Consider the following 27,947-nt stretch of genomic DNA (forward strand, 5'->3'; position numbering starts at 1 on the left):
CAATCTCCTCACTGTCCTAATCTACTGCCAGCTCTTCTGGCCACTGGTAGGCCATGACAGGCAGCAAGCAACAGGCTGGCTGGCTGGCTGGCTGGCTGGCTGACGGAAGGAAAGATGGATGGATGGATGGAAGGAAGGAAGGAAGGAAGGAAGGAAGGTTGCCATGACTCAACTTTCAGTCAACTCTACCAGGATGACTGAGAAGATCACATGTGCCAGTTATTAACCATGAACTCATTTTAAAAAAAAAATTCTTCGAAGCCCATAACCAGATCCTAAACATTTCTATTATTTTTCTTTCCCAAGCTTCTAATTCCAGACCCAATTTAGTCCTGTTCTGTCCTGGTTTTGCAGACTTACCCTGCCAATGGATAGACAGACAGACAAGAGTCCTGGAAGCTGGAACTCCTTTCTGTAAATTCTTTCCAACCTTGTATTGAATTATGGGGGATCATCCTAAATAGAATTTTTTGAACAAAAACACTTAGCTTAAGTCTGTTTGGATGATTAAGTAGTTTCGAAACTGTGTACTTTGGTTCCGAAGGCTTGAACAGTTTAGCTAAAAATTAAAAGCAAAAAAAAAAATTGTGTCGTGATGCTTTTAATAAAACGGGCAGCTGGAAAATTCATTAAAAAAAGAAAAAGAAATCTCCCTGCGCCCTCATCTTTATTATCATCCAGTGCTTATCCTGTTTCCGAAGAGCCAACTTACATGATTTAAGCTCTCTCTCCTTGACACAGATGGGCATTTGGCATTAGGCCAGCTGGATGCGACTGCTGGAGCGAAGACCGTTCTAGGTGTTCTGCAGCTTGTGGCCCGTGAAATGATTTTGATACGGTGGAACGCTCTTAAAAGTACAGCACAGATCTACTCGGCTTGCAGGTTTATTCTTTAAGCAGAATCTTTATTGCACCTGTCTGCCAAATGCTTTTATACACTGACTGAACTTCAGTTCAGTTAGCTGTTTTGATGTGCTGGTGATGTCTAATTTATTTGTGATAGTTGCGTGCGGGATTTAACCCTCGCTGGTAAATTCCCCAATGTATTTCACCTCAGTTAAGAGCTTGGTTGATAGGTAAAAATCTGTGGCTGTCATAGATCCTTCTTGGTGCCCTTCATCTGCTTGTGCTACACTGGGAGGTCTCCAGTTTTCCTGGTGCATCGCCTTTTGTCTGTACAGTTATAGTTTGCAGTCTCATTCCACAATATATGTATGCCTGTCAATTCGATTATGATTAAGATTTTAACTGAGTAAGACGAGACATCATTTTCAATTCTGATATAACTGATAAACTTTGACAAGGGCAAGTACCTACTTTCCATCAAATGATGTCCAATGTCAGGCTTGGAAGCCATCCTTTACAGTGGGCCTCAAGCCTGCCACATATTCTACTGTGGGAACCCTGGGAGGCAGGGATTGTATGGAGCATGGTAGCTTTCTAGCCAAAATAACACTCTTTCTCAGAGAGTCAAGGTCATCTTGCCTCAGCACCTGGAGGGGCGTCACTGGGAGGGATCCTTTTTTGGGACAGTGACTGATTGGACCATGTGATGGACATGTGGGTGCTGGGGCAGGGCCTTGAACTTTCAACTGGGTGGGGAAAACCTGGATGCTTTCAGTTTCAGGTTTTCCCAGATGTGCCAACATGGCTCTTCTAATAAATTGGAACTTTGAGGAATCTGTAGCCTCGGACTCTTATCTGATGGAGGATGCTATTTGGAACCATGATATTAATCCGAATCTCCTGTAAAAACTCAACCCAGCTCCTCGAAGCCTTGGGGCTCTATCTGGGGTCCTGAGCCCTGAGTGTCGACCCAGCAACAGGCGGTGTGAAGACTCAGGAAAGATAGAGGTGACAGTCCAGAGTATTTTAGACCAGAGCTCTGACTACTTATGGGCTTAAAAGCTCCTGTATGTACATGCATGTACATGAATGCACATTAACACATAGACTTTGTTTAGCGAATGACTGTCTTGGTTAGCATCCCTTCATAGTGGTGAAAAAGTAACTTTGCAACTAATCTTTGCATCTACAAAGCTGATGTAAAATCATAAGCACTTAGTGATTGCCTCACTTAAAGACCGGTCCTGATTATGGTTGTTAAAAGAGGACTACCAGTGTAAGTATGCATATCTCCATACCTGCGTTCTCTCTCTCTCTCTCTCTCTCTCTGTGTGTGTGTGTGTATAGATATATATGTATAGATAGATAGATGATAGATAGATAGATAGATAGATAGATAGATAGATAGATAGATAGATAGATAGATAGATAGATATATCACTGTCGCTATATATTAAAAACTACCCTCATGGAAAAAAAGTCTAGCCTCTTCCTTCCATTATGCACTTAATTCAGGGCAAATTAGACGTGGCTTATCTTAATATGGGTCACCCTGTTTTCTGTCTGCCAAAGAAAGCTCTGTAAACATGCCAACTTAAGCACAAAAATGGCAGTGGAAAAGTCTCTTTATCTTTTGGTCTCCTTTCTTCTCAAATTCATCCAACCTGCCTTTTCTCTCCAAGGGGAAATGAATGAGACAGCCTCTATCTAGAAGACATGAAATGTTTTTACAGAAAAATACGGAGTATGCTTAGTTCTCTACTGCTTTCTCAGAGCACTGAGGTACAGTATAATGTACCTTTTGTTGAGGTGATTTATATAATAGAGTTGGAAGGGACCTTGGAGGTCTTCTAGTCCAACCCCCTGCCTAGGCAAGAAACCCTATACCGTTCCAGAAAAAATGCCTATCCAACACCTTCTTAAAGACTTCCAGTGTTGGGGCATTCACAACTTCTGGAGGCAAGCTGTTCCACTGTTAATTGTTCTAACTGTCAGGAAATTTCTCCTCAGTTCTAAGTTGCTTCTCTCCTTAATTAGTTTCCATCCATTGCTTCTTGTTCTATCCTCAGGTGCTTTGGAGAATAGCTTGATTCCCTCTTCTTTGTGGCAACCTCTGAGATATTGGAACACTGCTATCATGTCTCCCCTAATCCTTCTTTTCATTAAACTAGACATGCCCAGTTCCTGCAACCATTCTTCATTCTTTGTTGCTCTTCTTTGCACTCTTTCTAGAGTCTCTACATCTTTTCTACATCATGGCGAGCAAAACTGAGTGCAGTATTCCAAGTGTGGCCTTACCAAGGCATTATAAAGTGATATTAACACTTCACGTGATCTTGATTCTATCCCTCTGTTTATGTAGCCTAGAACTCTGTTGGCTTTTTTGGCAGTGTTGCACACTGCTGGCTCATATTTAAATGGTTGTCCACTAGGACTCCAAGATCCCTCTCACAGTTACTACTATTGAGGAAGGTACCACCTATTCTGTACCTGTGCATTTCATTTTTCTTGCCTAAATGTAGAACCTTACTCTTTTCACCATTGAATTTCATTTTCTTAAATAGTGCCCAATGTTCAAGTTTGTCAAGATCCTTCTGTATCTTAAGCCTATCTTCTGGAGTGTTGGCTATTCTTGCCAGCTTGGTATCATCTGCAAATTTGATGTTCCACATTTATTCCCTCCTCCAAATCATTGATGAAGAAGTTGAAGAATACTGGGTCTAAAACAATCTGATTTTTGTGGTGTGTTTTTTGATAGGATGGACTGTTATCCCTTTGTGTAAATACAGATGCAAAAAAAATGAGTTAAATAGTTCTGCTTTCTCCCTGTAGTTTGTCACCTTCTTGCCACTTTCTCCTAGCAATGGACCAATTGTTTCCTTAATCTTTTTCTTGTTTTTAACATGTTGGAAGAAGCTTTTTTGTTATTTTTTACTTTTGTGGCAAGCATTTCTTCATTGTGAGTCTCAGGTTTCCTTACTTCATCTTTACAGGCTCAGGCTATTTGATGATATTCTGCCTTAGTTATGTCCCCTTCTTTCCACTTTTTATACTTAACCTTTTTGTTCTTTATGCAGCCATGCTGGTTTCTTTTGGGAGCTGTTAGTTTTCTTCTTCATTGGTATTGTGCTAGACTGAGCTTTTGTAATTTCATTTTTCAAAATTTCCCAAGCTTCTTGAGTTGTTTTCCCCTTGAGGATTCTCATCCATGGAATTCTTCCCAATCTCTCTCTAAGTTTATTGAAATTAGCTCTCTTAAATTCCAAGACTCTAGCTTGACTTTGTTCTACTACTTGTGTTTGCATAATGTTGGATTCCAATATTGCATGGTCATTTGCCCCCAGGGTTCCTATGGCTTCAACACCTTCTATCATTTCCTCTCTGTTAGTGAGAATTAAGTCTAATATGGCCGATCCCCTTGTTCCCTTCTCTACTTTGTCTGTTATCTGCTAGGTTTGTTAGGAACCTGTTGGATCTTCCACTTGGTGCAGATTTAGTTTCCCAGTTGATGTCAGCGTAGTTAAAATTCCCCATTACTATTGTGATGTGCTTCCTACATACCTTAGTTAGCTGACTAGCAAAAAGTTCATCTACTTCCTCTGCTTGGTTGGGTGGCCTGTAGTATAGACCTATGACAGTGTCGTTTCCCAACCAACCTTTAATATTGACCCAAATGCATTCAAGATGGTTCTCATCATTGTTGTGCTCTATTTCTGTAGAGATGTAGTTATTTCTTATATATAGTGCAACTCCACCTCCTCTTTTATTTGGTCTATTTCTTTTAAATAATTTAAATCCTTCTAGCTGTATGTTCCATTTGTGGGTTTCATCCCACCAAGTTTCTGTAATGACCACAATATCGTATCTGCCCTCATTTACTTGAATTTCTAATTCACCCTGTTTATTCCTCATACTCTGTGCATTGGTGTATAGACATTTGAGTCCATTTTGATTCACCCTGTGTTTACTGTCTACATTAACCTGTGTTATGCCTGACTTCCCCTATTTTCTTGCCACTTGTATGATTCATGCACATGGTATGGCACTCACTATTAAATGCTTGGTTTTGCTTGACAGCAGGAGTGGTAATCTTACCCGCACAAACATCTATGTTACATGCAATGAGTTTTAGATTGCTGGGACAGAAATGTTCTGTATCAATTAATTGTCTGTCCCCGCTGTTCAGTATAAATGTTTACCCAGAAAATCTGTGAATTTAATGCCAAGTAACTCAGTCCCTTTCTTGGACGGGTGCAAACCATCTCTTTTGTACAGTTTTTCATTGGACTAGCTGCAGGCATCATGACTAATAAAATCAAAGCCTTCCCTTTTACACCACTCCTTTAGCCACATATTAAACTCTGCTGCACTCTGGCCCTTCTCTTTTTGTTCCTTATATACTGGTAAAACCTTTGAAAAGATAAGCCTACAACCTACACTACTAAGTTCATACCCCAAGCTCTGGAAATAATTCTTCACAGAAAATACATCTTTTTGGGACAGATCATTTGTGCCAAGATGTATAATAGCATCAACGTCACAGTCCTTACTTGCATTCTTGACTATCTTAAAACCTCTTTTAAAATCTCCATATCCATTCCTAAATTTACATCCCTTACGATTGAATCACCAACCAGAAGGTGACTTCTCTTTTTACATACCTTGATCTTCTTGTGCGACTGATGAATGATACCTGGGTCCCCATTTCACCTTTCCAAAGAAAGTTCTTCATTTTAGACCAGGATGCCCTGCTTAAAAAAAATAAAATCATGTGGCCATTTGAGTTTACTTGTAAGATGTAAATGTTCACAGTTTTTTCTTTAACAATTTTTTAAAAAAATCTAAACATTGAAAAACTAACATTGAGAAAGAACTACTCTGAAGATTATAGGGAGATAAATGATCTTTCTTGATTATCCACAATATTTAAAAAACCGTTCGGGCACTTAATTTTGAATGAGCACTTACATACATTTGCAAGTTCTTTAAAGTCAATGTGTCTGAGCAGATTACCTTGAATTTTTCACTGCTAAGTGCAAGCCCAATCTAAATATTGTATACAACTGTACATCACATCATAAAAGCCCTTTGTGTTATATGCAACTCAGAATATGTTTTACAGGGGTCGGATTGAAAAATGTTAGCAACAAGTTCTCTGCTCGGTTGCTGGGAGGGCATGGTGATGGTGGGCATGGCGTACTCGGCCTCCTGCACCGGGGGGGGGGGCATTTTTGCCCTCCCCAGGCTCCAGAGGCCCTCTGGAGGTCCTTCGGAAGCCAGAAACAGGTATTAAGGGTATTAAAAAGTGCCTCCCATGACTTGGTAAGGCCACACTTGGAATACTGCATTCAGTTTTGGTCACCACGATGTAAAAAAGATGTGGAGACTCTAGAAAGAGTGCAGAGAAGAGCAACAAAAAGGATTAGGGGACTGGAGGCTAAAACATATGAAGAACGGTTGCAGGAACTGAGTATGTCTAGTTTAATGAAAAGAAGGACTAGGGGAGACATGATAGCAGTGTTCCAATATCTCTGGGGCTGCCACAAAGAAGAGGGAGTCAAGCTATTCTCCAAAGCACCTGAGGGTAGGACAAGAAACAATGGGTGGAAATTAATCAAGGAGAGAAGCAACCTGGAACTAAGGAGAAATTTCCTGACTTAGAACAATTGATCAGTGGATCAATCAGAAGCTGTGAATGCTCCAACACTGGATGTTTTTAAGAAGATGTTGGATAACCATTTATCTGAAGCTGTGTAGGGTTTCCTGCCTAAGCAGGGGGTTGGGCTAGAAGACCTCCAAGGTCCCTTCCAACTCCATTGTTCTGTTTTTTCTCATTAATCTATACTTAGTACCCCATAATGACAAAGTGAAAAGAGAATTTTAGAAATGTCTGTAAATGTATTAAAAAGAAAAAAGCCGTAATATCACATTGGCATACGTATATATGACCTTTTGCAGCAACACTTGAAATTTAGCTCAGGTGCCTCCCATTTCTCTGGATCATTGCTGACATGTTTCTACACCCTGACTGCAGTGGACCTGTGGTAAATTAAATTGATTGGACATGATTTGGAAAGGCACACACCTCTCTATAGAAGGCCTTACTGAAGACAATGCATACTGTAGCAGAGCTGGACATGCTGTGGTAGAAGAAGGATTGTCTTTTGTTTGGTCATATTGCTTTTTTTTCTTTCAGTTGGAACTGTTTTACTGTTGGTGGATTTATCTTGGTTATGCAATTGTGAACAGGTGATAGACTCCTTTGCTTCTCCTGTTCAGCCTTGTAGAGCATGACTCCTACTTGGCAAGCTTAACTGTTGCCACAGTACCAAAATCAACTCTTATTCCACAAGATCATTTCATCCTGCTTCCTCATTCCAGTTTTTAATTTCTCTTCTCCAGCTGGAGTTAATGTTCTCTGGGAAATATACTTATAGACAATATCTCTATACTGGGATTGAGTGAAAGGCGCTGGCCTGAAAATGGAATGTGTAGAATAGAAGGTTATACTATCCACTACTCTGGTGAAAATAGTAAACATCATCGAAATGGAGTAGCTACTATAGTAAACAATCTTGTAAATAAATGCATCAAGTCTTTTATTCCTGTATCCGATAGAGTGATGATGATCCAAATTAATAGGATTGCCAACATGATCGCCAACATCCAATGATGGATATGGCAGGAGGAGGAGGAGAGGAAGAAAAGGAAGAGGAGAGGAGGAGGAGGAGGAAGAGAAAGAGGAAGAGGAGGAAGAAGAATAAGAATAAGAAGAATATACTAAAGTTGCTTTTTTCATTTACTTGTTTCCATAAGTGAATATTTCTTAGGTTTTTTTTAAAAAAATATTTGTCCGAATCTTTTACCAGTTTTTTTTCTCCTCACTGGTAGATGTTGACCATTGTGGTTTGCGACTGAGACTCAGCAAAAAAAAAAAAAAAAGCATAGAAAAACTTGACTTTCGGTCACTATTCAATATTGTGTTCTTCTGAAAGGAAAGAAGCTTTTCAGGTTTGACATATATAAAAATAAAATATTGTAAACCTTGTTCAAAGGTTGAGCACAAAGGATGCAGGATCACCATGGGCATCATTTTTGCCCTTTCCTCAACTAGGAGGTTCTTCAGAGCGCCATTCAGACCCTGATCATCTCACAACTGAACTATTTGCGATGTAGTCCGCATAGGGCTGTCCTTGAATGCCATCTGGAAGCTACAGCTGGTTTAAAATGCAGCAATATAGGCAACAATTGGTACCTCTCATTACACTCATATGTCATCATTGCTTTGTGACCTACGTTGGTTACTAGTTGGCTTTCAAGCTACAAGTCAAGTTATGGGTCATAGTCTATGAGGGTTGGGTTATTTCAAGGAGTGCCTATCTCCTGTGTTACCTGACCTCGTGATACAATTAGGCAAGGTGGGTGCACTCTACGTCCCTTCAATTAAATGTTGCCATCGTATGGGAAGAGTACCTTCTCTATCACAACACTTACTCCCTGGAACAGCCTCCTACATTTAAAATATTCCTTAAATCTTTGAGATTAGGGTGCATGTGGAGCTCCTTGGTGATTTTGGTATTGTATGATTTTTGCCTTCCTGTTACTTTTTTTTGTCTTTGTATTCATAATGAGCCTCGGTGGTGCAGTGGTTAGAGTGCTGTACTGCAGGCCACTTCTGCTGACTATCGGCTGCCTGCAATTTGGCAGTTCGAATCCCACCAGGCTCAAAGTTGACTCAGCCTTCGATCCTTCCGAGGTCAGTAAAATGAGGACCCAGATTATTGGGGGCAGTAGACTGACTCTGTAAAACTGCTTAGAGAGGGCTGTAAAAGCACTGTAAAGCAGTATATAAGTCTAAGTGCTATTGTGATAATATTTTTTTTATGATTGTAAGCGAACCAGAATCTTTTTGGAATTAAGTGACCTCAAAATTTAATAATAATATTAATAAAAAGGAAAGTTGTGGCCAAATAGCACTTGGTTAAGTCCAGAAATCAGAATAACCTTGCCTATAAAATAGTCTCTCTCAATTGCTGACATTTAAAAACATCTGAAGTCTAACTCTTGAATGAAATTTGCATTGGGCCTGCTGAAGATGTTCTTTTCAGAGCCTTATATTTCAACTTCTATGTATGTCACAATAATAGGAAAATTGTATTGTTTATTTTTGCTGTAGACATTAAGTGGTACAAATAGATTTTCATGTGTAAGAGAGTAACTAAAGGAATACTTTAAAATATGATTTATATTAAGTACAGAAGAAATTATTTGATTTAAAATGTGGGTATATAGTATTCTTCAAATGTTACTATCACTTTTAATTGGTAAGACCTCATCAGCTTTAAGAAAAAAAATGTGTTTCATCTGAAACCAAATTGGAACTTTTAATCATTGCTTTCGCAAACATTCAGTAGATATAGTTTTTCCTATAATCAATTAGGTCTGTAATCTATAAAGTTTATTATCTTCTCATTCCTGGAACTGATCATAATTACCCATATATTTTAGAGGCCCAGCTTCAACTTAAATGCTCCAGTTTCCCATACCTTAATCAATATTGGGACTCCGGCAGTCTTAAGTACAGCCTTTATCCACTGGATCTACTGTATTTTGAGTTCTGAATGATAGGAATTGTTCTATTTGAAAAATAGTGAAGTTTTGGTCACCACGATGTAGAAAAGATGTGGAGACTCTAGAAAGAGTGCAGAGAAGAGCAGCAAAGATGATTAGGGAACTGGAGGCGAAAATATATGAAGAACGGTTGCAGGAACTGGGCATGGCTAGTTTAATGAAAAGAAGGACTAGGGGAGACATGATAGCAGTGTTCCAATATCTCAGGGGTTGCCACAAAGAAGAGGGAGTCAAACTATTCTCCAAAGCACCTGAGGGTAGGATAAGAAGTAATGGGTGGAAACTAATCAAGGAGAGAAGCAACCTAGAACTGAGGATAAGATTTAGATTTTTTAGATTTTTTTAGATTTTATTAATATTTGTAGGCCGCCCTTTTCCCTGAGGGGACTCAGGGCGGCTCACATAAAATCGGGGAAGGGGAGATACAGACATTAAGATAAGACATATAATAAAATAATAAACAACATACATTCATCATTCGGGAGGGGAATTATCCTTGTCCCCAGGCCTGACGGGCGAGCCAGTTCTTCAAGGCTGTGCGGAAGGCCTGGACGGTGGCGAGGGTGCAAATCTCTACGGGGAGCTCGTTCCAAAGGGTCGGGGCTACTACTGAGAAGGCCCTCCTCCTTGTAGTTGCCAGCCGACACTGGCTGGCCGATGGTATACGGAGGAGGCCTAATCTATGTGATCTTATTGGTCGCAGGGATGTAATTGGCAGAAGGCGGTCTCTCAAGTATCCAGATCCACTGCCATGTAGGGCTTTATGGGTGACTAATAGCACCTTGAAGCGCATCCGGAGATCGACAGGTAGCCAGCGCAGCTCGCGGAGGATAGGTGTTATGCGGGTGAACCGAGGTGCACCCACAATCACTCGCGCGGCCGCATTCTGTACTAGCTGAAGTCGCCGGATGCTCTTCAAGGGCAGCCCCATGTAGAGCACGTTGCAGTATTCCAGCCTAGAGGTCACAAGGGCCCGGGTGACTGTTGTGAGAGCCTCCCGATTCAGGTAGGGTCGCAACTGGCGCACCAGGCGAACCTGGGCGAATGCCCCCCTGGTCACAGCCATTAAATGGTGGTCAAACGATAGCTGTGAGTCCAGGAGGACTCCCAAGTTGCGAACCCTCTCTGAGGGGTGTAGAATTTGACCCCCCAGCCTGAGTGATGGAATATTGGTCGAATCTCTGGGAGGGAAACACAACAGCCACTCGGTCTTTTCTGGGTTGAGCATGAGCTTGTTAACCCTCATCCAGTCCATAACAGCTTCGAGGCCGCGGTTCATCACGTCTGCCGCTTCATTGAGTTGGCACGGGGCGGACAGATACAGTTGAGTATCGTCCGCATATTGATGGTATCTAATCCCGTGCCTGCGAATGATCTCACCCAGCGGTTTCATGTAGATGTTGAATAGTAGGGGGGATAAGACCGAGCCCTGAGGCACCCCATAAGTTAGGGGCCTAGGGGACGATCTCTGCCCCCCCACTAACACCGACTGCGACCTGTCCGAGAGGTAGGAGGAGAACCACCGCAACACGGCGCCTCCCACTCCCACCTCCTGCAGTCGTTGCAGAAGGATACCATGGTCGATGGTATCGAAAGCCGCTGAGAGGTCGAGGAGAACCAGGATGGAGGAATGTCCTCCATCTCTGGCCCTCCAGAGATCATCGATCAATGCGACCAAAGCGGTTTCTGTGCTGTAACCGGGTCTGAAGCCTGACTGGAAGGGGTCTAGATAGTTTGCTTCCTCCAAGGACCGCTGGAGCTGGAAGGCCACCACCTTCTCAACAACCTTCCCCAGAAAGGGGAGGTTGGAGACTGGACGATAATTATTAAGGATAGCTGGATCCAAAGATGGCTTCTTCAGGAGGGGTCTCACCACCGCCGCTTTCAGTGCGGCGGGGAAGTTCCCCTCCCGAAGTGAGGCGGTGACAACCGCCTGGATCCAGCCTCGTGTCACCTCACTGCAGTTAGTAACTAACCATGAGGGACACGGATCCAGTACACAGGTGGAGGTACTTACAGCCCTCATGGCCTTGTCCACATCCCCGGGGGTAACGTCTTGAAACTCAACCCAGAGTTGTTCAAATTGATCCTCCTGTGCCTCGGCTGGAGCTGCAGGGGTGGAGTCCAAGTCCGACCGAAACCGAGCAATTTTGTCCGCTAAGAATTGGGCATACTCTTCGGCTCTGCCCTGCAAGGGTTCCCCCGCCTCCTGACAGAACAATTAATTAGGGGAACAACTTGCCTCCAGAAGTTGTGAATGTTCCAACACTGGAAGTTTTTAAGAAGATGTTGGATAACCATTTGTCTGAAGTGGTTCAGGGTATCCTGCCTAAGTGGGGGGTTGGACTAGAAGACCTCCAAGGTCCCCTCCAACTCTGTTATTCTAATTCTAAAATAACAATGAACCTATACTTTCTTCATACTTTATACTGTTTGCACTTCAAAAATTATTTAAAAACGAAGAAACAATTTTCCATATCTTGCAAGTCAAGATCATATCACTGGAATTATTTCAAACAAACTAAAACTTTAAATAGAATTGTCATTTTAATTGGGGGGGGGGATTTTGCTAACAAACAACAGATGACAGGTTCCAATGATGTAATTTTTGTTTTTCTGTTTTCACAAGATCAGATCATAATTATATCTTTAAATCCAGGCCTTTGTCATAATTGTTGCTAAAGATGAAATCTGCTACAGGTAAAGGTGAAGGTTCCCCTCGCACATATGTACTAGTCATTCCTGATTCTAGGGGGCAGTGCTCATCTCTGTTTCAAAGCCAAAGAGGCAGCACTGTCTGAAGATGTCTCCATGGTCATGTGGCTGGCATGACTAAACACCAAAGGCGCGCAAAACACTGTTACCTTCCCACCAAAGGCGGTTCCTATTTTTCTACTTCCATTTTTACATGCTTTCAAACTGCTAGGTTGGCAGAAGCTGGGACAAGTAACAGGAGCTCACTCCTTTACGCGGTGCTAGGGATTCAAACCGCTGAACTGCCGACCTTTCTGAGCAAGAAGCTCAGCATTTTTGCCATCGTGTCCTCTTTAAATCTGCTAGGCCTCACCTAAAGCCCAGAAAATCATTTTACACCTTTGATCATAGTATGGCTATCACTGATTTTATTTTTTAAAAAGTAAAAACCAGGTGTGTCTAGGGAAAGAGTTTACTTACTCTTGTATTTTTGGTTATTTTTAGAACACGCCAGTGGGAACTCCGATTTTCATTGTGAATGCCACAGATCCAGACCAAGGAGCAGGTGGAAGCGTGCTTTACTCTTTCCAGCCAACATCCAACTTCTTTACCATTGACAGTGGCCGTGGCATTGTATCAGTTATTCGTCCACTAAACTACGAAGTCACACAGGCGTATCAGCTGCAAGTGAATGCCACAGTAAGTTTGGGTCACCTCCCTTTTCTTTGCCTCTTGAACAATTGAAGGGGCTGCAGATGAATACATTTCATTCAAACATTTTAGATGAATGTTATACAGGTAGGCTTTGACTTGGTGCGGTGGCCTAGAGGTGGAGCTCTCACCTCACAATCAGGAGGCAGTAAGTTCGATCCTAGGTAGAGGCAGGTATTTCTCTCTCTGGGCACAATGAGAATATGTCTGATGAACAAAACTCTGCATTGGTGACAGGAAGGGCATCTGGGCATTAAAACACTCTGCTAGCTACATTCAGTTGCCCAAACTCTACTCTGCAAGAGATTATGGGGTCATTAAAAGATGATTAAGATGACGACCTAGCTACTTTTGATGGCAGTTCCGTGCCTGGAATTATAGTCATAAGATATGCTGGTTGTTAAGTGGGTCCATGCCCAATTTTACAATCTTTTTTGCATCAATGCGAAGGGAACACCACAGACATTAAATGAACCAGCAATTGTACCCAATGCACTTTTTTCTTTTGCCAAAAACTTAATGTAAACACCAGTTTCCAGCAAAAGATGTTACAAATTGTGGACACGTGACTGCAGGATACTACAAACGGTTATAAATATGGGCAGTTGCCAAAGGCACGAAATACAATTGTGTGTCCACAAAGGTGGGAACAGCCATCAGAATGTTGAAACCGGGTCTTAATTCTGGAGGGACCTGTCAAAACTTCGAACATTCACTAAGGAATCAGTCATAAATTAAGGATTACCTATAATTAATATTCTTTAATTTAGTTTTATGTATGATTTGCTGATTCCCCAGCAGGCTGACTGGGGAATTCTGGGAATTGGTCCATATATCTTAAAGGTTGCCAAGATTGAGAAATGCTGATCTAAGCATTTTTTTTAAAAAAAATCAGGGCTTTAAGTGAGTTAGGACCTTGAAGATTATTTAAAGTTTAGGGACAACCTTGGACCACCTAAAACTCTTAGGAATATGGGCACCCCACTTGTTTGTTTCCTCTATATACATACACATATACATATACATATACATAGACACGCGCACACACACATACACACACACATATATATATATAAGGCAACAGTAAAAAAATTGGGTTTCTGCCTGGATGGTCTCTTGTGACGAGCCGAAGGACAGAGAATGGAAGTAGTGATCTTCCTCCCATATTTGGGCATACCGGGGGTTGTAAAATCTAATAGATACCTTTCACCCTGGCTTGGCTGATAACTGATCAGAGCCTGTGGCCTAATGGCTAAGACGTCTGCCTAATATGTAATATAGCCCAGGTTCAAATCCCAGTAAGGGTATGGCTAGCTGATGAGAGCTAAATAGCTTGAAATAGATCTATACTAGTCTCCCTTTATTTATTTATCAGCACAAATACAATATCTATATCTATCTATATCTATATCTAAATCTCTCTCTCTCTCTATATATATATATATATAGCAATAGCAATAGCAGTAGACTTATATACCGCTTCATAGGCCTTTCAGGCCTCTCTAAGCGGTTTACAGAGAGTCAGCATATTGCCCCCAACAATCTGGGTCCTCATTTTACCCACCTCGGAAGGATGGAAAGCTGAGTCAACCCTGAGCCGGTGAGATTTGAACAGCTGAACTGCTGATCTAGCAGTAGCCTGCAGTGCTGCATTTAACCACTGCGCCACCTTGGCTCTTTTTGCCATACATACATACATACATACATACATACACACACACACACACATAAATACATACACACACACACATACACATACACATACACACATACACACATACACACATACACACATACACACATACACACATACACATATATATATATATATATATATATATATATATATATATATATATATATATATATATATATATATATATATATATCAGTACCACATATATCTCAAGAGGAAATTTAAAATCTGATTATATGGCCGCCAGCCATTTTAATTCATATTAATCAGAGGTGGTATTCTACCAGTTTGCACTGGTTTGGGCGAATTAATAGTGGTAGCCTCGCGAGGCTCCAGCCACCCACCAAGACGTCATCATGGATTTTTGGCGCACAGGTTCCCGTTATTGAACCATTAGTGAAGAAAAGAGGATACTGTTACTGATATTAGATTTTTTGGTAATCTGCATTCATCATATAAAATATTACAAGAGGTTCATTTGATGAATTTAATTTAATTCAGTATTGAAACACTGAATACTTCAAACATTCATCAGGTTCCATAGCACTTCTATTAAAGCAAGGAGGATTTTCTAGATCTCTTACAAAGTATCATTCAGTTAGCACAAAATAAATGAATTTTTCTTTTTGTAGCTTATAATGGGGGTGGGAGTGTTCTCATCCTGTCCTTGACAGCATTTGACAGATTTTGAAAATGGTGTGCTATAATTCTAAAAGAAATAAAAAGAGATAACTGGCTGTTGTTTGCAGTTGTTAAACATTGTCCAATTATTACTGAGATCCAAATCTTGATAATAGCAAAACTGAAAATAGTTTCTATCTGAAATTTGGCAGAGCTTTTGTAGGTGAAAGAAAACCAACCAACTCTCCTCAGTAAAATATAGTTTCTTGTGTTCAATTCTAGAACATTGTGACAATAATAGAAGAGCTGATCCTGTCAACCAAGAGTGAGCAATTCTTGGTTGACAAATACTTATCAGTTGGTAGACTAGATCAGGTGTTCCTAAATGGCTGAGTTTTGCATCTTTTTTTTGAGAGGCGTTTGCTGAAAGTTGTCAGGCTGTCAACTTGTAAAGCATTCCTGGCCTGCTCTCGAGTTGCTATAGGCAGGAGGAAGGGGGAACTGATGGAGCAGCTCAGCAGCCCTGACCAGAAGCACATTTCATGCATTCCTTTCTCAAGGCTGTATCTCAGGTTACCAGAGCTAGCCGATGAGGCATGTTTTCTACCATCCTTGAAAGTGCTCCATTGGAGAAGATGATTTATGACACACCCTGGGAGGGGGAGGGAAATAGTTGAGCTGTAAATTATGTGGGGCAGAGCCGACTTGCTGTCAGGGTTCTGACGGCTGCCCTAATTAACTCATGAGCCGCAAGCCAAGTTTCAAAAGAAATCCAGTTATTTATTAGGAGCAACATCCGAGTGAAGTCAGCTCTGCACCACCTAATTTACGGCTCAACTATGACCCTGTTCCCCTCCGTCCTCCCAGGGTGTGTCATAAATCACATTCTCCAATGGAGCACTTTCATGGGCTGTAGAAAACCAGCCTCTCCAGCTGGCTTTGTAACCTGAGATACAGACTTGAGGAAGGCATGCATGGAATGTGCTTCTGGTAATGGCTACCGAACTGCTCCATCAGTTCCCCCCACTTCCTATGGCAACTCAAGAGCAGGCCAGGAATGCTTTACAAGTTGACACAGACTTCTCTATTTTATATTGCATTTATATGCATTTTAGGTTTTACACTATAATTTCCACAACCTTCCAGTGCAAAATAGAGGAGAAATGTGCTATCCATTTTTAATATTCAACGTCAGACTATAATTCTGAAAAAGGAAGGTTTGGGTCATAGAAGACCTACCTCATATGTAGATGTAATTAGCTTTTTATTGTCTATTGACTTTTACTTAACATTATGTCAATATTTTCTCTTTCTACATTTTTAAGGATCAGGATAAAACCAAGCCTCTCTCTGCTCTGGCCAATCTTGCAATTACCATTACAGATGTACAGGATATGGATCCAATTTTTATCAATCTCCCCTACAGTACAAACATCTATGAGAACTCCCCTCCGGTAAGAGCTCTGATAAAAGTATTGATACTATTGGAAACCTCTATGACAATCTCTTTTGAAACAGGTGTGCTATATTAAGAAGAGTATTATGAGTACTGATGAGCTTCACCCCAACTTCACCCATCCCACATATAAGAAGTCCAGAAAAAGTATGAATGAAAAGTCAAATGGATATAAAATCTTTCCATTCAGTTTGATAAGTCAGTTTCAGAATGGGAAAGGTATTTTTGAGAAAGATCGGCATGTAACTACACCTAAATCAGAGGTGGTATTCAGCCAGTTCGGACTGGTTCGCCCAAACCAGTAGCGGAAATTGCAGGAGGGCCTGCCCACCCACCCCGGCTCTATGTGATCCTATTTAAGCACATTTTCAAACCGCACGGATGCGTGCAAACTGCACGCACAATCAAAGTGCATGGGTGGAAGTTCGAGTGCATGCATTGAGAGGCCATGTACGAGCAAAGCCAGTGTGCGCTGCTCACTCAAATTTTTGAACTGGTAGGGAAAGTAAGTGACCTAAACCCTCTCCTCTCTTTTTTATTTGAACAATCATGAATTACTTTTCTTTCTGGTGGTGGGTTTGCATATATCTATAGTGGTATACAATAGCAAAAATACAATATTGGGGTTAAATATTGGATGACAGATAGCTTCATCATCCCTACATAGATACAATGGGTTCATAATCAGTCTCATAGTTTATAAAGATAAGACTTCATTTCTCTGAATTGGTGCTATTTATCATAGCCCTTGTCCCTCATGCTAGCAGGACTTACTTCCTTTTCCACTCTGCTCTTAGAGCAAAATATGAATCTATAATGTGATACATTTTTATCAGATTTTAGCAATAATTTGCATTTGGAACTGAGCATTTCGATATGGCCCAATGGCTAATCAATAAAGAAAACTGAAAAACTATAATGTGATGTGACATTTTCCATCAACTGACTTATCACAGAGACCATTGCTGTTTAGGGTTGAGAGGGAGTGAGTGGACCAACAAGCTTGTGTCCTTAAGGAGGAATAGAAATCTAGATATGCCCACTCCTGGTTGAACATCTTAAATACAATACCATATTGGTTCTCAAGATTTCCCTGGATCTACCTGTTGCACAAAATAGCTTAAACTACTCTATTTCCCTGAAAATAAGACCTCCTTGGATAATAAGCCCAATTGGGCTTTTGAGCGCATGTGCTAAAATAAGCCCTACCACGAAAATAAGCCCTCCCCAAAAATATTTAAACACATGTGCAGTCAGTCCCCACCATTTCCTTCTGATTGCTTGCTGTACAAACAACACGAAGTGAGGAGGCGAGGCCAGAGGGGGGAAAGGGAAGGGTAGCATGTCCCATGCACCGCACATACCCTTACCTGATGGCTGTTCCCTCAACCCTATCTGCCGCGCTCCTTCTGTCACGCTAATGGCTGCTTCAAAAAGAGCAGCAGGCCCAGCAGCGCGCAACACAGCAGCAGCCACGAGGTGACCATGCTTGCCGCCTCCTGTGCCTCAAAAATAATAAGACCTCCCCAAAAAATAAGGCCAAATGCTTATTTCAGGGGTCAAAAAAAAATAAGACCCTGTCTTGTTTTTTGGGAAACATGGTATATTGAAGAGAGCAAAAGATGGAGAGAAGAATGACTGAGTGGTTTTAGCTTTAGCCTCAATAATACTTTATTCATTTCGCAATAGTACCCCAAAAAAGTATGTTTTGTAATCAGGTATCTGCCAATCACATGTAGAATGAATATGAATAAAATGCAAAATTGTTGATATTGTCAGTGTAAGAGCTTTAGGACTTCTCTAACAGAATTTTCCAACCAGCTTAATAAAAGATGCATTATATAACTAACCAATAATGCACTTGATAATGCAGCTTAAAAGGCTTGTAAGTAATTGAAGGAGAAAGGCATTGCTGCAGGAACCACAGTGAATATCATTTCAGAGTCTATATTAAATGTTTTCTTCACGCAAGACAATATAAGCGGTCATTAAAGGGAATATCTTTCAAAATAAATATATGTTCTGACCTAGGCTTCCTGAGATAGTAAAAATCACACGCTTAGTCCCCAAAACCCTTTTTTTTATTAAACGGCTGCGAATTATGTTCATTCACAGCCCGTAATGATTCACAACCAGTCTGTGAAGAGTCCGACAGAAGTCTGCCACAGTCTTGCAGGCTAAGGCTGATAAGAACCCACCTTTATCTTCCTTGAAACGCTGCCAGAGACCTAATTGCCAATTAGTTTTGCAAGGCCAAATGGAGCAGAGAATCAAACAGGACTTCTCAGAGCTTGAACTGACTATATGAACTAATTGCTCCCGGCAAAGGCTCACCTCCCTTTGCTCCTCCTTTATGTCTTATGGGAGGGGCCAGTCATCTCCAAGCCTTACTCCCGAGTCGCCCCTTTTGTCTTAACTGTTCTTGAACGCTGCTTCTCTATAGATATTTTTTCAAAATATAGATAATAAATGATGGTAAATGGTGTCAGTCTTAGTACTCAGGAAAACCAAAGTCTTGGAAAATTTGTATCCAATTTGAAATGTGACATTTCTTATGAATATTTTACCCATTACTTAAACATCTTCCAGGTTGTTACCAAATACCTTAACTTTATTTTCTCCTTCCAACTTGAATTGAAGGGCAATTAAGAGAACATCTATGTGAAGTAAAATTCTTACCCAGAATATGGAGTGCCTTATTTCTCTTTAATGTATGCAGCTTGTACACAGACTGATTTCCACATCATGTTCTGTGATTAAACCGGTTAACATTATCTGTTTAACAAAAAAAGTTGTATATATTCAGCAGAGCTGACTTGTTCTGAGTCCACTCAATTAAATAGTGCCACTTTTCAGGACTCTGTCAAGTTCCTGACCTCTGAAATAAGGTTCCCCCCAAAAATCTGTGGGGTTCCCACCCGACGTTCTAGAAGGCCTTAAAGACCAGACTATTCTCTTACATCTTGGGTTAGGTTGAATGAATCCCCTCGTGTGATGTGCTTGGTAAATGTTTATTTATTCAGTGACCAGATTATCAATTTATTTATTCATTTTATACAGTGTTATCTTTTTATTTTTTGCTATATTGTGAGCTACCTGTTTATCTGCAAGTTAGTAGTGCCTATTCACACATTGGTGGGACACGGTGGCTCAGTGGCTAAGACGCTAAGCTTGCCGATCAGAAAGGTTGGCAATTTGGCGCTTTGAATCCCTAGTGCCGCATAACAGAGTGAGTTCCCGTTACTTGTCCCTGCTTCTGCCAACCTAGCAGTTTGAAAGCATGTAAAAACCCAAGTAGAAAAATAGTAACCACCTTTGGTGGGAAGATAACAGTGTTTTGTGCATCTTCGGTGTTTAGTCATCCCAGCCACATGACCACGAAGACGTCTTCAGACAGCGCTGGCTCTTCGGCTTTGAAACAGTGATGAGCACCATCCCCTAGAGTTGGGAACAACTAGCACCTATGTGCAAGGAGAACCTTTACCTTTACCTTATTCACTCACTCAAACAATCAATGTGGTATGAGAATGAATAGTGGCATATATTTTTCCTTTAGGGAATTATTTAAGAAGTCAGTAGAGAACATGCAGGAATGAAAAATGCTTATCCAATTAGAGCTATTGATTCTTTTGCCTCCTGAATTATTATGTGATATTTATATGAATCACTAAGGTGATGTAGGAGGAGTGGCAGAACCTGGGGGTGGGTGGAATTAAAAGAGGAATCAGCTTAAAATTCCTCTATAGCCACAAGCAGATGTAAGTCCAATCCCCCTTGAATCCTATGGACACTTATCTATCTCTAAGCAAGTGCCAGTCACTAATTGAGTAAATTCCTGTGCATAAGTTGTTTATGTATAAATCAGTTTAATTGGGCCTTGACATGTGAACCTGGTCTTTCACACCTGACAGTTACTTACTTGTCTTTCAGTATGTTGTAAGTGCTTTCATGATTTTAAGATAATTTGCTATCTAATTGATTCAATATTTCTGAGAATGAAGAAGCCCAGAAATATTCTAATGAATTATTTCCCTTAAATGATAAGCTGCAGTTGTTTTATTGCATCTCAAATTGAACTAACCCTTTTCCCCATGCATCATTTTTAATGTATCTATGAAATAATTATCTGGAAGTTTTTATCTTGCCTGTTTTTCATCTCATAGCATCCAATAACATGATTTGTCAATGAACATTTTAAGCTTGCAGTTCTGATCTTCTGTGTTTGCAGTAGATGAACTGTTTGTATTATTATTATTATTATTATTTAAAGGCAGAGCCCTGGATGAGACATGTCTTACAGCGTGTTGGCATAAATGAGATACTGAACTCTGGAGGAATGGGTACTATTTCTAATGTGATTATCTGTCATTCTCATGTAAATGCTACTTCCTAGGTTGACTTAAGAAGGTATTTAAATATTAAGAAAGGTGTCTGGAAATTCTGCTTGGCCAATTTAAGTAAAGGTTCCCCTTGCACATACGTGCTAGTCACTCCCAACTCTAGGGGGCAGTGCTCATCTCCGTTTCAAAGCCGAAGAGCCAGCGCTGTCCAAAAATGTCTCCTTGGTCATGTGGCCGGCATGACTAAACGCCGAAGGTGCACGGAACACAGTTACCTCCCCACCAAAGGTGGTTTCTATTTTTCTACTTGCATTTTTTACATGCTTTTGAACTGCTAGGTTGGTGGAAGCTGGAACAAGTAACAGGAGCTCACTCCATTACACAGCGCTAGGGATTCGAACTGCCAAATTGCCAACCTTTCTGATCGACAAGCTCAGCGTCTTAGTCACTAAGCCACCATGTCCCATTTTTGACCAATTTACTTACATCTATTTATCTGCTTATGTTTATCTCCACAGTATATCTGAGTTTTGGTAACTTTGTATTAAAGCAGGAGAAAACGAGTGTAAATCCATATACATTATTTGCTTTATTATTGCATCAAATCTTAATTTTCCCCACCAAGTGCATGACATCCAGCCCATCACTGATCAGTTGGCAGAAAGGAAAGAAATGGATAAACTGCAAAAAATTACTACAAAAAGATTCCTACCAGCCTTTTGATTGGAATTAAGGAACGCAAAATAGGATTTCTTGCCTCTAATAGCTATCAAAGCAGCTTTCCAAGACACCCTTCTATCCCCCTTCGCCCTCTGCTCTTCTCACAGTGATAATATGCTGTACTTTCCTTAACCTGGGAGGGAGGGAGGAAGGAAAAGACAGACGAAAAATCCAGATATTGTACACAGTAGCCTATTGCATGTGTCCTAACAAATCCTTATTTAATCTCAATTATTGTGGTTGAGAAGAGTCTACAGGTAATCCTAGACATAAAGCCATTAGTTTAGCAACGGTTCAAATTTACAACGGCATTGAAAAAAGTATTTTTTCTACTTGCATTTTTACATGCTTTCGAACTGCTAGTTTGGCAAAAGCTGTCACGTAACAGGAGCTCACTCTGTTACGTGGCACTAGGGATTTGAACCGCTGAACTGCCGACCTTTCTGATCGACAAGCTCAGCGTCTTACCCATTGAGCCACCGCGTCCCATAGCTGCCTTAAGATTCTTCTATTTGAAGGGGGCACATTTTATTTCCGCAACTTGAACCGTTTTTCTTGCTAAAGTCATCTCTCAACTTCTTAGTGGTATTCCAGCCTGCATTTTTATAAAGTTGTAGTACCATGGAATCTGTACACTAAAAATTTGTAAGAGCAATACTTGTAGTTCCAAGATGCACTAAAAATGCTGTTTTACAGTTAGAGGTGGGTCCGGCTTCTGTGAGTGTCGGAGCTTGGTTTTATCTCCTTAATTACTGGTTGAAATTGAATTTTTCTCCTCTGGATCGGGCTCCACCGATTCTCGGAGGCCGTTTAAATCAACCTGGCTAACAAAAGCTAATAGCAAATTCCAGTCCCCTGAAAAGTTTCTGTCCAGTAGGGCTTGAAAACGCCAGGTGTCAATGTATCTGGGATATTGATTTTCAAACCAGCTTGAATCCTCTCCAGTTTATGGATTATTGTCAGATGGACATGTGCCATCATCTTATGTAACTTCAAATTTTAATTGTAAACATTTGTTGGGTATTTATTTTGCTAGATTGGATGTTCTACCTCTGCATTTCTGTGCGGACAAAGTAACAGAATAACAGCATTGGAAGGGACTTTGCGGGGTCTTCTAGTTCAAACCCTACACCAGTGGTGGCTAACCTTTTTTGTCGTTGTGTGCCGAAACACCCATAATGCAATGTGTGTGCAACACCCACCCCTGTGCCCCGCCCCCTTGTGCACCCTCAGCACTCCCTCCTGCACCCTACGCACCCTCCTGTGCTCCATCTTGGGACTAGTAGGCCTCCCTGGAGCCTCCTGGGACCAAAAGCAGGCAGTGGGGGGGGGCACCACGTCCCCCAGTGTGCTCCCCCATTCCCTATGCTTGTGTGTGCGACCCCCGCCCCCTGCATGTGTGTGTGACCCCCCCCCCCCATCCACATGCATGCATATGCGACCCCCCCACACTCCCACACATGTGCACACAACCCAAAAATCAGCTGGTCTGGGGGGGCGCATGCACGATGGAGCTGAGCTGGGGCGATGGCTTGCGTGCCGACAGAGAGAGCTCTGCATGCCCCCTGTGCATGCATGCCATAGGTTTGCCATCACAGCCCCACACCATTTCAAACAGATGATTGTCATTTAAAACAATCCTGTTCAGCCGGACTCCTATCCATGTGGAGATTGGCTCTTAAGCCATATGTTCCTTAATTGCTCTCTCTGGATGGAATGAAGGAAGATATATATTTATCTCATTTTAAAGAACTATCCTGATAAAGAGAACTATGTCTATTTGTCACTGCTTCTATCTAATCAGGATCCTCACATATCTTTCCAGGTTTCAGATTTAATGCTTTCATTTGTTGTGTCCATCCTACCTACAGTTGAAGTTTAGCACAACTTTGTGATTACCACTGCTATTTCCACTATAGTTGCTAAAGCAGTGTATTTTATGTAATTTTACTTCATTTTTAAGTTTTATTAAAAATTACAGTTCTATCCATTTTATTATAGTGCTTTCTGACCCGTAGGCATAATAAAGGTTTTGATATTGAGTCACAGAGTAAGGGGACGAATGTCAAGCTATTATTTTCTCTTTCTTTCTTAAAACATTGAATATGTAATGTAAAATCTATGCAGCTAGTGTATTTGCAGAAAATAGCGCTCATGTATGGCCACATAACTTCCATCCAATTTAGTGCTTACAAAAAAAATGAATATACAGGGAGGTGAGCATTTTCAAGAAATATATGTATGTATGTATGTATGTATGTATGTATGTATGTATGTATGTATGTATGTATGTATGTATATATATATATATATATATATATATATATATATATATATATATATATATATATATATTGGACCTATTGCCAGGCCTAGTGTATACATATTTTATTTTTTGCTATGCTGCTTCGCTCCTAAATCAGGTTTGAGCTTCCAGTTAAAAGCTCAAATTTACTTTGTTTACAAACTTCAGCAGGATAAAAAAGGGGATAATGTCCATTGTGAACCACAGAAATATTGTTTATACTAATTGTATACGCGGTGGCTCAGTGGCCAAGATGCTGAGCTTGTCAACCAGAAAGGTCGGCAGTTCAGCGGTTCGAATTCCCTAGCGCCACGTAAAGGAGTGAACTCCCGTTACTTGTCCCAGCTTCTTCCAACCTAGCAGTTCGAAAGCATGTAAAGTTGCAAGTAGAAAAAGTAGGGACCATCTTTGGTGAGAAGTTAACAGTGTTCCCTGCCCCTTCGGCGTTTAGTCATGCCGGCCACATGACCATGGAGAAGTCTTTGGAGAGTGCTGGCTCTTCGGCTTTGAAATGGAGATGTGGACCGCCCCCTAGAGTCGGGAACGACTAGCACATATGGGTGAGGGAAACCTTTACCTTTTAACTAATGATGATGTGACTCTTCAGTCAAATATTTCCAAATAAATGGCACAGTGGCTAAAACAAGGGTCTCAAATTGGTGGCTCCACCCCAGTTCCACGAATGGGAAAAATGTAGTGAAATGTCATGTGACGGCAATGTGACATGGTGAGTTTGACACCTGTGGGCTTTTACCTTTACCTTTAGCTATTAGTATCATCACAAATAGTGCACTTGTGGATACACACATGCATTTACATACACACATACACATGTGTATACATGTGTGTCCATTTATGTAAAGTGCATTTGTGAATATATATACATATGTGTGTACATTGTATGTGTAAAGTGCATGTAAAGTGTATGTAAAGTGTATGGTTGTATGTATATATGTGTATGTGTGTGCATGTATATACAGAACATACATACACACACACATACGCACACAGTACTTACATATGTACATATATACACAGTTGAGAGCGAGATAAAGATATAGAAATAAATATAGACATAGGCAGACAGATAGGTGTGTGTGTTTGTGTGTGCGCATGTGTGTGTGTGTATGTAAAGTGCACACACATGTACAATGTATACACACACACACACTCAGTCAAAAGAATTAGTTGATTTATGCTGTCCTTGCCGTCCCAAAGGCTTACTATCTCTAAGTTAATTCCTCCGTATTTTATACTTCCTGCGACTGCTTTATTAGAAGCTCAAGACTTTATTAAAAAAGATCTTTGCACGTCCCTTTTCTTTCTGTAAAACCATTGAAAGAAATTTTCTTCCCCCTTTCACCCCCTCCTGCCTCTCAGCAGGAGTATTATTATAGCAGAAGAGTTGGGCAGATTTTTTTAAATTTTCCCAACCCTGTCCTGTGAGGGAAGAATTCAGTATTCTTGTTCGAGTGACTGCAGTAGGGGGAAACCACTTAATTTTTTTTGTGCTTTAAGTTGTTCCAGCCACTTTTGTGAGCACAAGGTTTTGAGTACCGCTAGTCCTTGACTTATGACCGTAATTGAGCCATCAATGTCACTAGTAAGTTGTCATGATCATAAAGCAGATCATGATGTGATTGTGCCTGATTTTGTGACCCCTTTTGTTACAGAAGAGAATATTTGCAGCTTAAGGTTGAAGTGCATGATCCTTGGTGTTCTCTGAACTTAGTTATTTTCTTGTATATATTTTGTTACCCAACTAGGTAACACCATCAGTGCATTATGATGTTACCTAGTTGAGTAATGAAACACCTCCAAGAAAACAACCAGACTTGCGGGAGCACCAAGGACCCCACATACAGCATTTCATAGATTAAAAACAATGCCATGAACTGGTCCTAGAAACCAATTTTCAATCAGTGCAGTGACCAGTGTTATGCTCCTAAATCTACCCTATTAATATTGCATGCGAACTGCTATATTTTGGAATATTTGCTGAAATGTTTTCAAGAGGAGAGATCCAAGTGAAACACATTGGAATAAAATCTAAAGTGATGGCTAACCTTTTTGTTGTTGGGTGCCAAAAATGTGAGCGTGCGCACACAATAGCACATGTGTGTGCCAGCACCCATAATGCAAAGTGTGGCCCACATGTGCATGTGTGCACAACCCCCCATGCGCCGCACTGCTCGCCTCCAAGCTAAGCTTGGTATTTCCTCCGGGAGGCCGAGGGAGGCTGTTTTTCCCCTCCCCAGGCTCCAAGAAGGTCTCCAGAGTCTGGGGAGGGCAAAAATGGCCTCCCCCAGCCCTCTGGAAGACTGAAAATCAGTTGACCGGCACGTGCATGCTTGCTGGAGCTGATGGCTCACGTGTTGGCAGATATGGCTCCCTGTGCCACCTGTGACATAAGTGCCGTAGATTTGGCATCATGGGAATAGATTAAAGAAGCAAAAGCTTACCTTGTAATGTTTTCCTCTCTCTAGTTTCCAACTTCCACCCATCCTCAACTACCGCTAATCTCTTTCTTCTCCCATTGGTATGAATAGTTATATGAGGTTGCTAAATAACCGAATAAAACCTTTTTGTATTAGGCTTTAGAAAATAAATGAAGACTAGACGTTATGAAGGCTAGTGAGATGTTGAGTAAGACATGAAATGGAATTGGCTCTGCTTGAATTGTGGCTTTCAACAGAAAATGTCAACCCTGAAGCTCATCTGGCCGAAGTTCCATCTTGGAACTTTAGTGTTGCCACACTGGAGCGAGGGATAGGGAGGGGGGGATTACAGATAACTGGGGTTGTGTTGTCAAGATAAAATACTTTCCCTTGGGAACCAAGGACGTTCTCACAAAGCTATTCTTTGAGGAATCTACCTGCTTTGGAGTTCTCGCTTGTAATGGATCTGTTACATGGAACCGTGATATAAACTACAGCATTGGTATGCTCTTGCCAAGACAGATGTTGTATTTCATTGAACTATAAAAACAACCATTCATACTTCTTCCCCCCAAGGTAAAAAAACAAATGCCTGTTTTCTCAGTAAACAAAAGAAAACAAAACCGCTTGAGATCACAAATGTGTTCACACTAAATTAATCACTATTGTGTGCATAAATGAAGACATTTGTTGGATAAACACGACCTCGGGAGAAAATTTATAGTTTATGCTGAAAGATGTATTTTATTTATTAAATTTGTTTGCCACCCATCTCGCTGCAAGGTGAAAAAAGTTGTTGAAGCTACAGGATGGGGGGGGAAGGTTATAGTAATGATGAGGGACGCGGTGGCTCAATGGCTAAGACGCTGAGCTTATCGATCAGAACATTCGGCAGTTCAGCGGTTTGAATCCCTAGCACCATGTTAACCGAGTGAGCTCCTGTTACTTGTCCCAGCTTTGTTTTCAACGTAGCCGTTTGAAAACACATAAAAAATGGAAGTAGAAAAATAGGTGGGAAGGTAATAGTGTTCCCTGTGCTTTCAACATTGAGTCATGCTGGCCACATGACGACGGATTAATCTTTCGACAGCGCTGGCTCTTCGGCTTTGAAACAGAGATGAGCACCGTCCCCCCACCCCCCAGAGCCAGAAATGACTAGCACATATGTACAAGGGGAACTTTTACCTTTATCTTTTAAATAATGGTGATGTGTATGTTGGGGAATCTTCAGTCAAATATTTTCAAATAAATGGTGGCTAAAACAGGGGTGTCAAACTGGCATCCCACGGGCCAGATGGGTCACATCCAGGCCTTGGCCACCCCAGCTCCACGAATGAGGAAAGTGTCATGAAATGTCATGTGACGGCAACTTGACGTGGCAAGTTTGATATCTGTGGGCTAAAACATTAGACAAAAGCACAGAAAACCCCATTTTAAGTCCACTCTTCACTAGACAACTTGCTGAGTAATTTTGAACCAATAAGTGTTT

General features: G+C 41.0%; 1 protein-coding gene across 1 annotated transcript in view; it reads left to right on the plus strand.

Moving 5' to 3' along the window:
• The window catches only part of CDH23 (cadherin related 23), a 594,289-nt gene that overhangs the window by 196,293 nt on the left and 370,049 nt on the right, over positions 1–27,947 (plus strand). The window contains exons 7-8 of the mRNA XM_032232225.1: positions 12,676–12,870; positions 16,525–16,653. Of these exons, the coding sequence (XP_032088116.1) occupies positions 12,676–12,870; positions 16,525–16,653 (324 nt within the window). The remainder of the gene's footprint in view (positions 1–12,675; positions 12,871–16,524; positions 16,654–27,947) is intronic.

Source organism: Thamnophis elegans, chromosome 15 (genome assembly GCF_009769535.1).
Source record: "Thamnophis elegans isolate rThaEle1 chromosome 15, rThaEle1.pri, whole genome shotgun sequence".
Taxonomy (NCBI): Eukaryota; Metazoa; Chordata; class Lepidosauria; order Squamata; family Colubridae; genus Thamnophis; species Thamnophis elegans.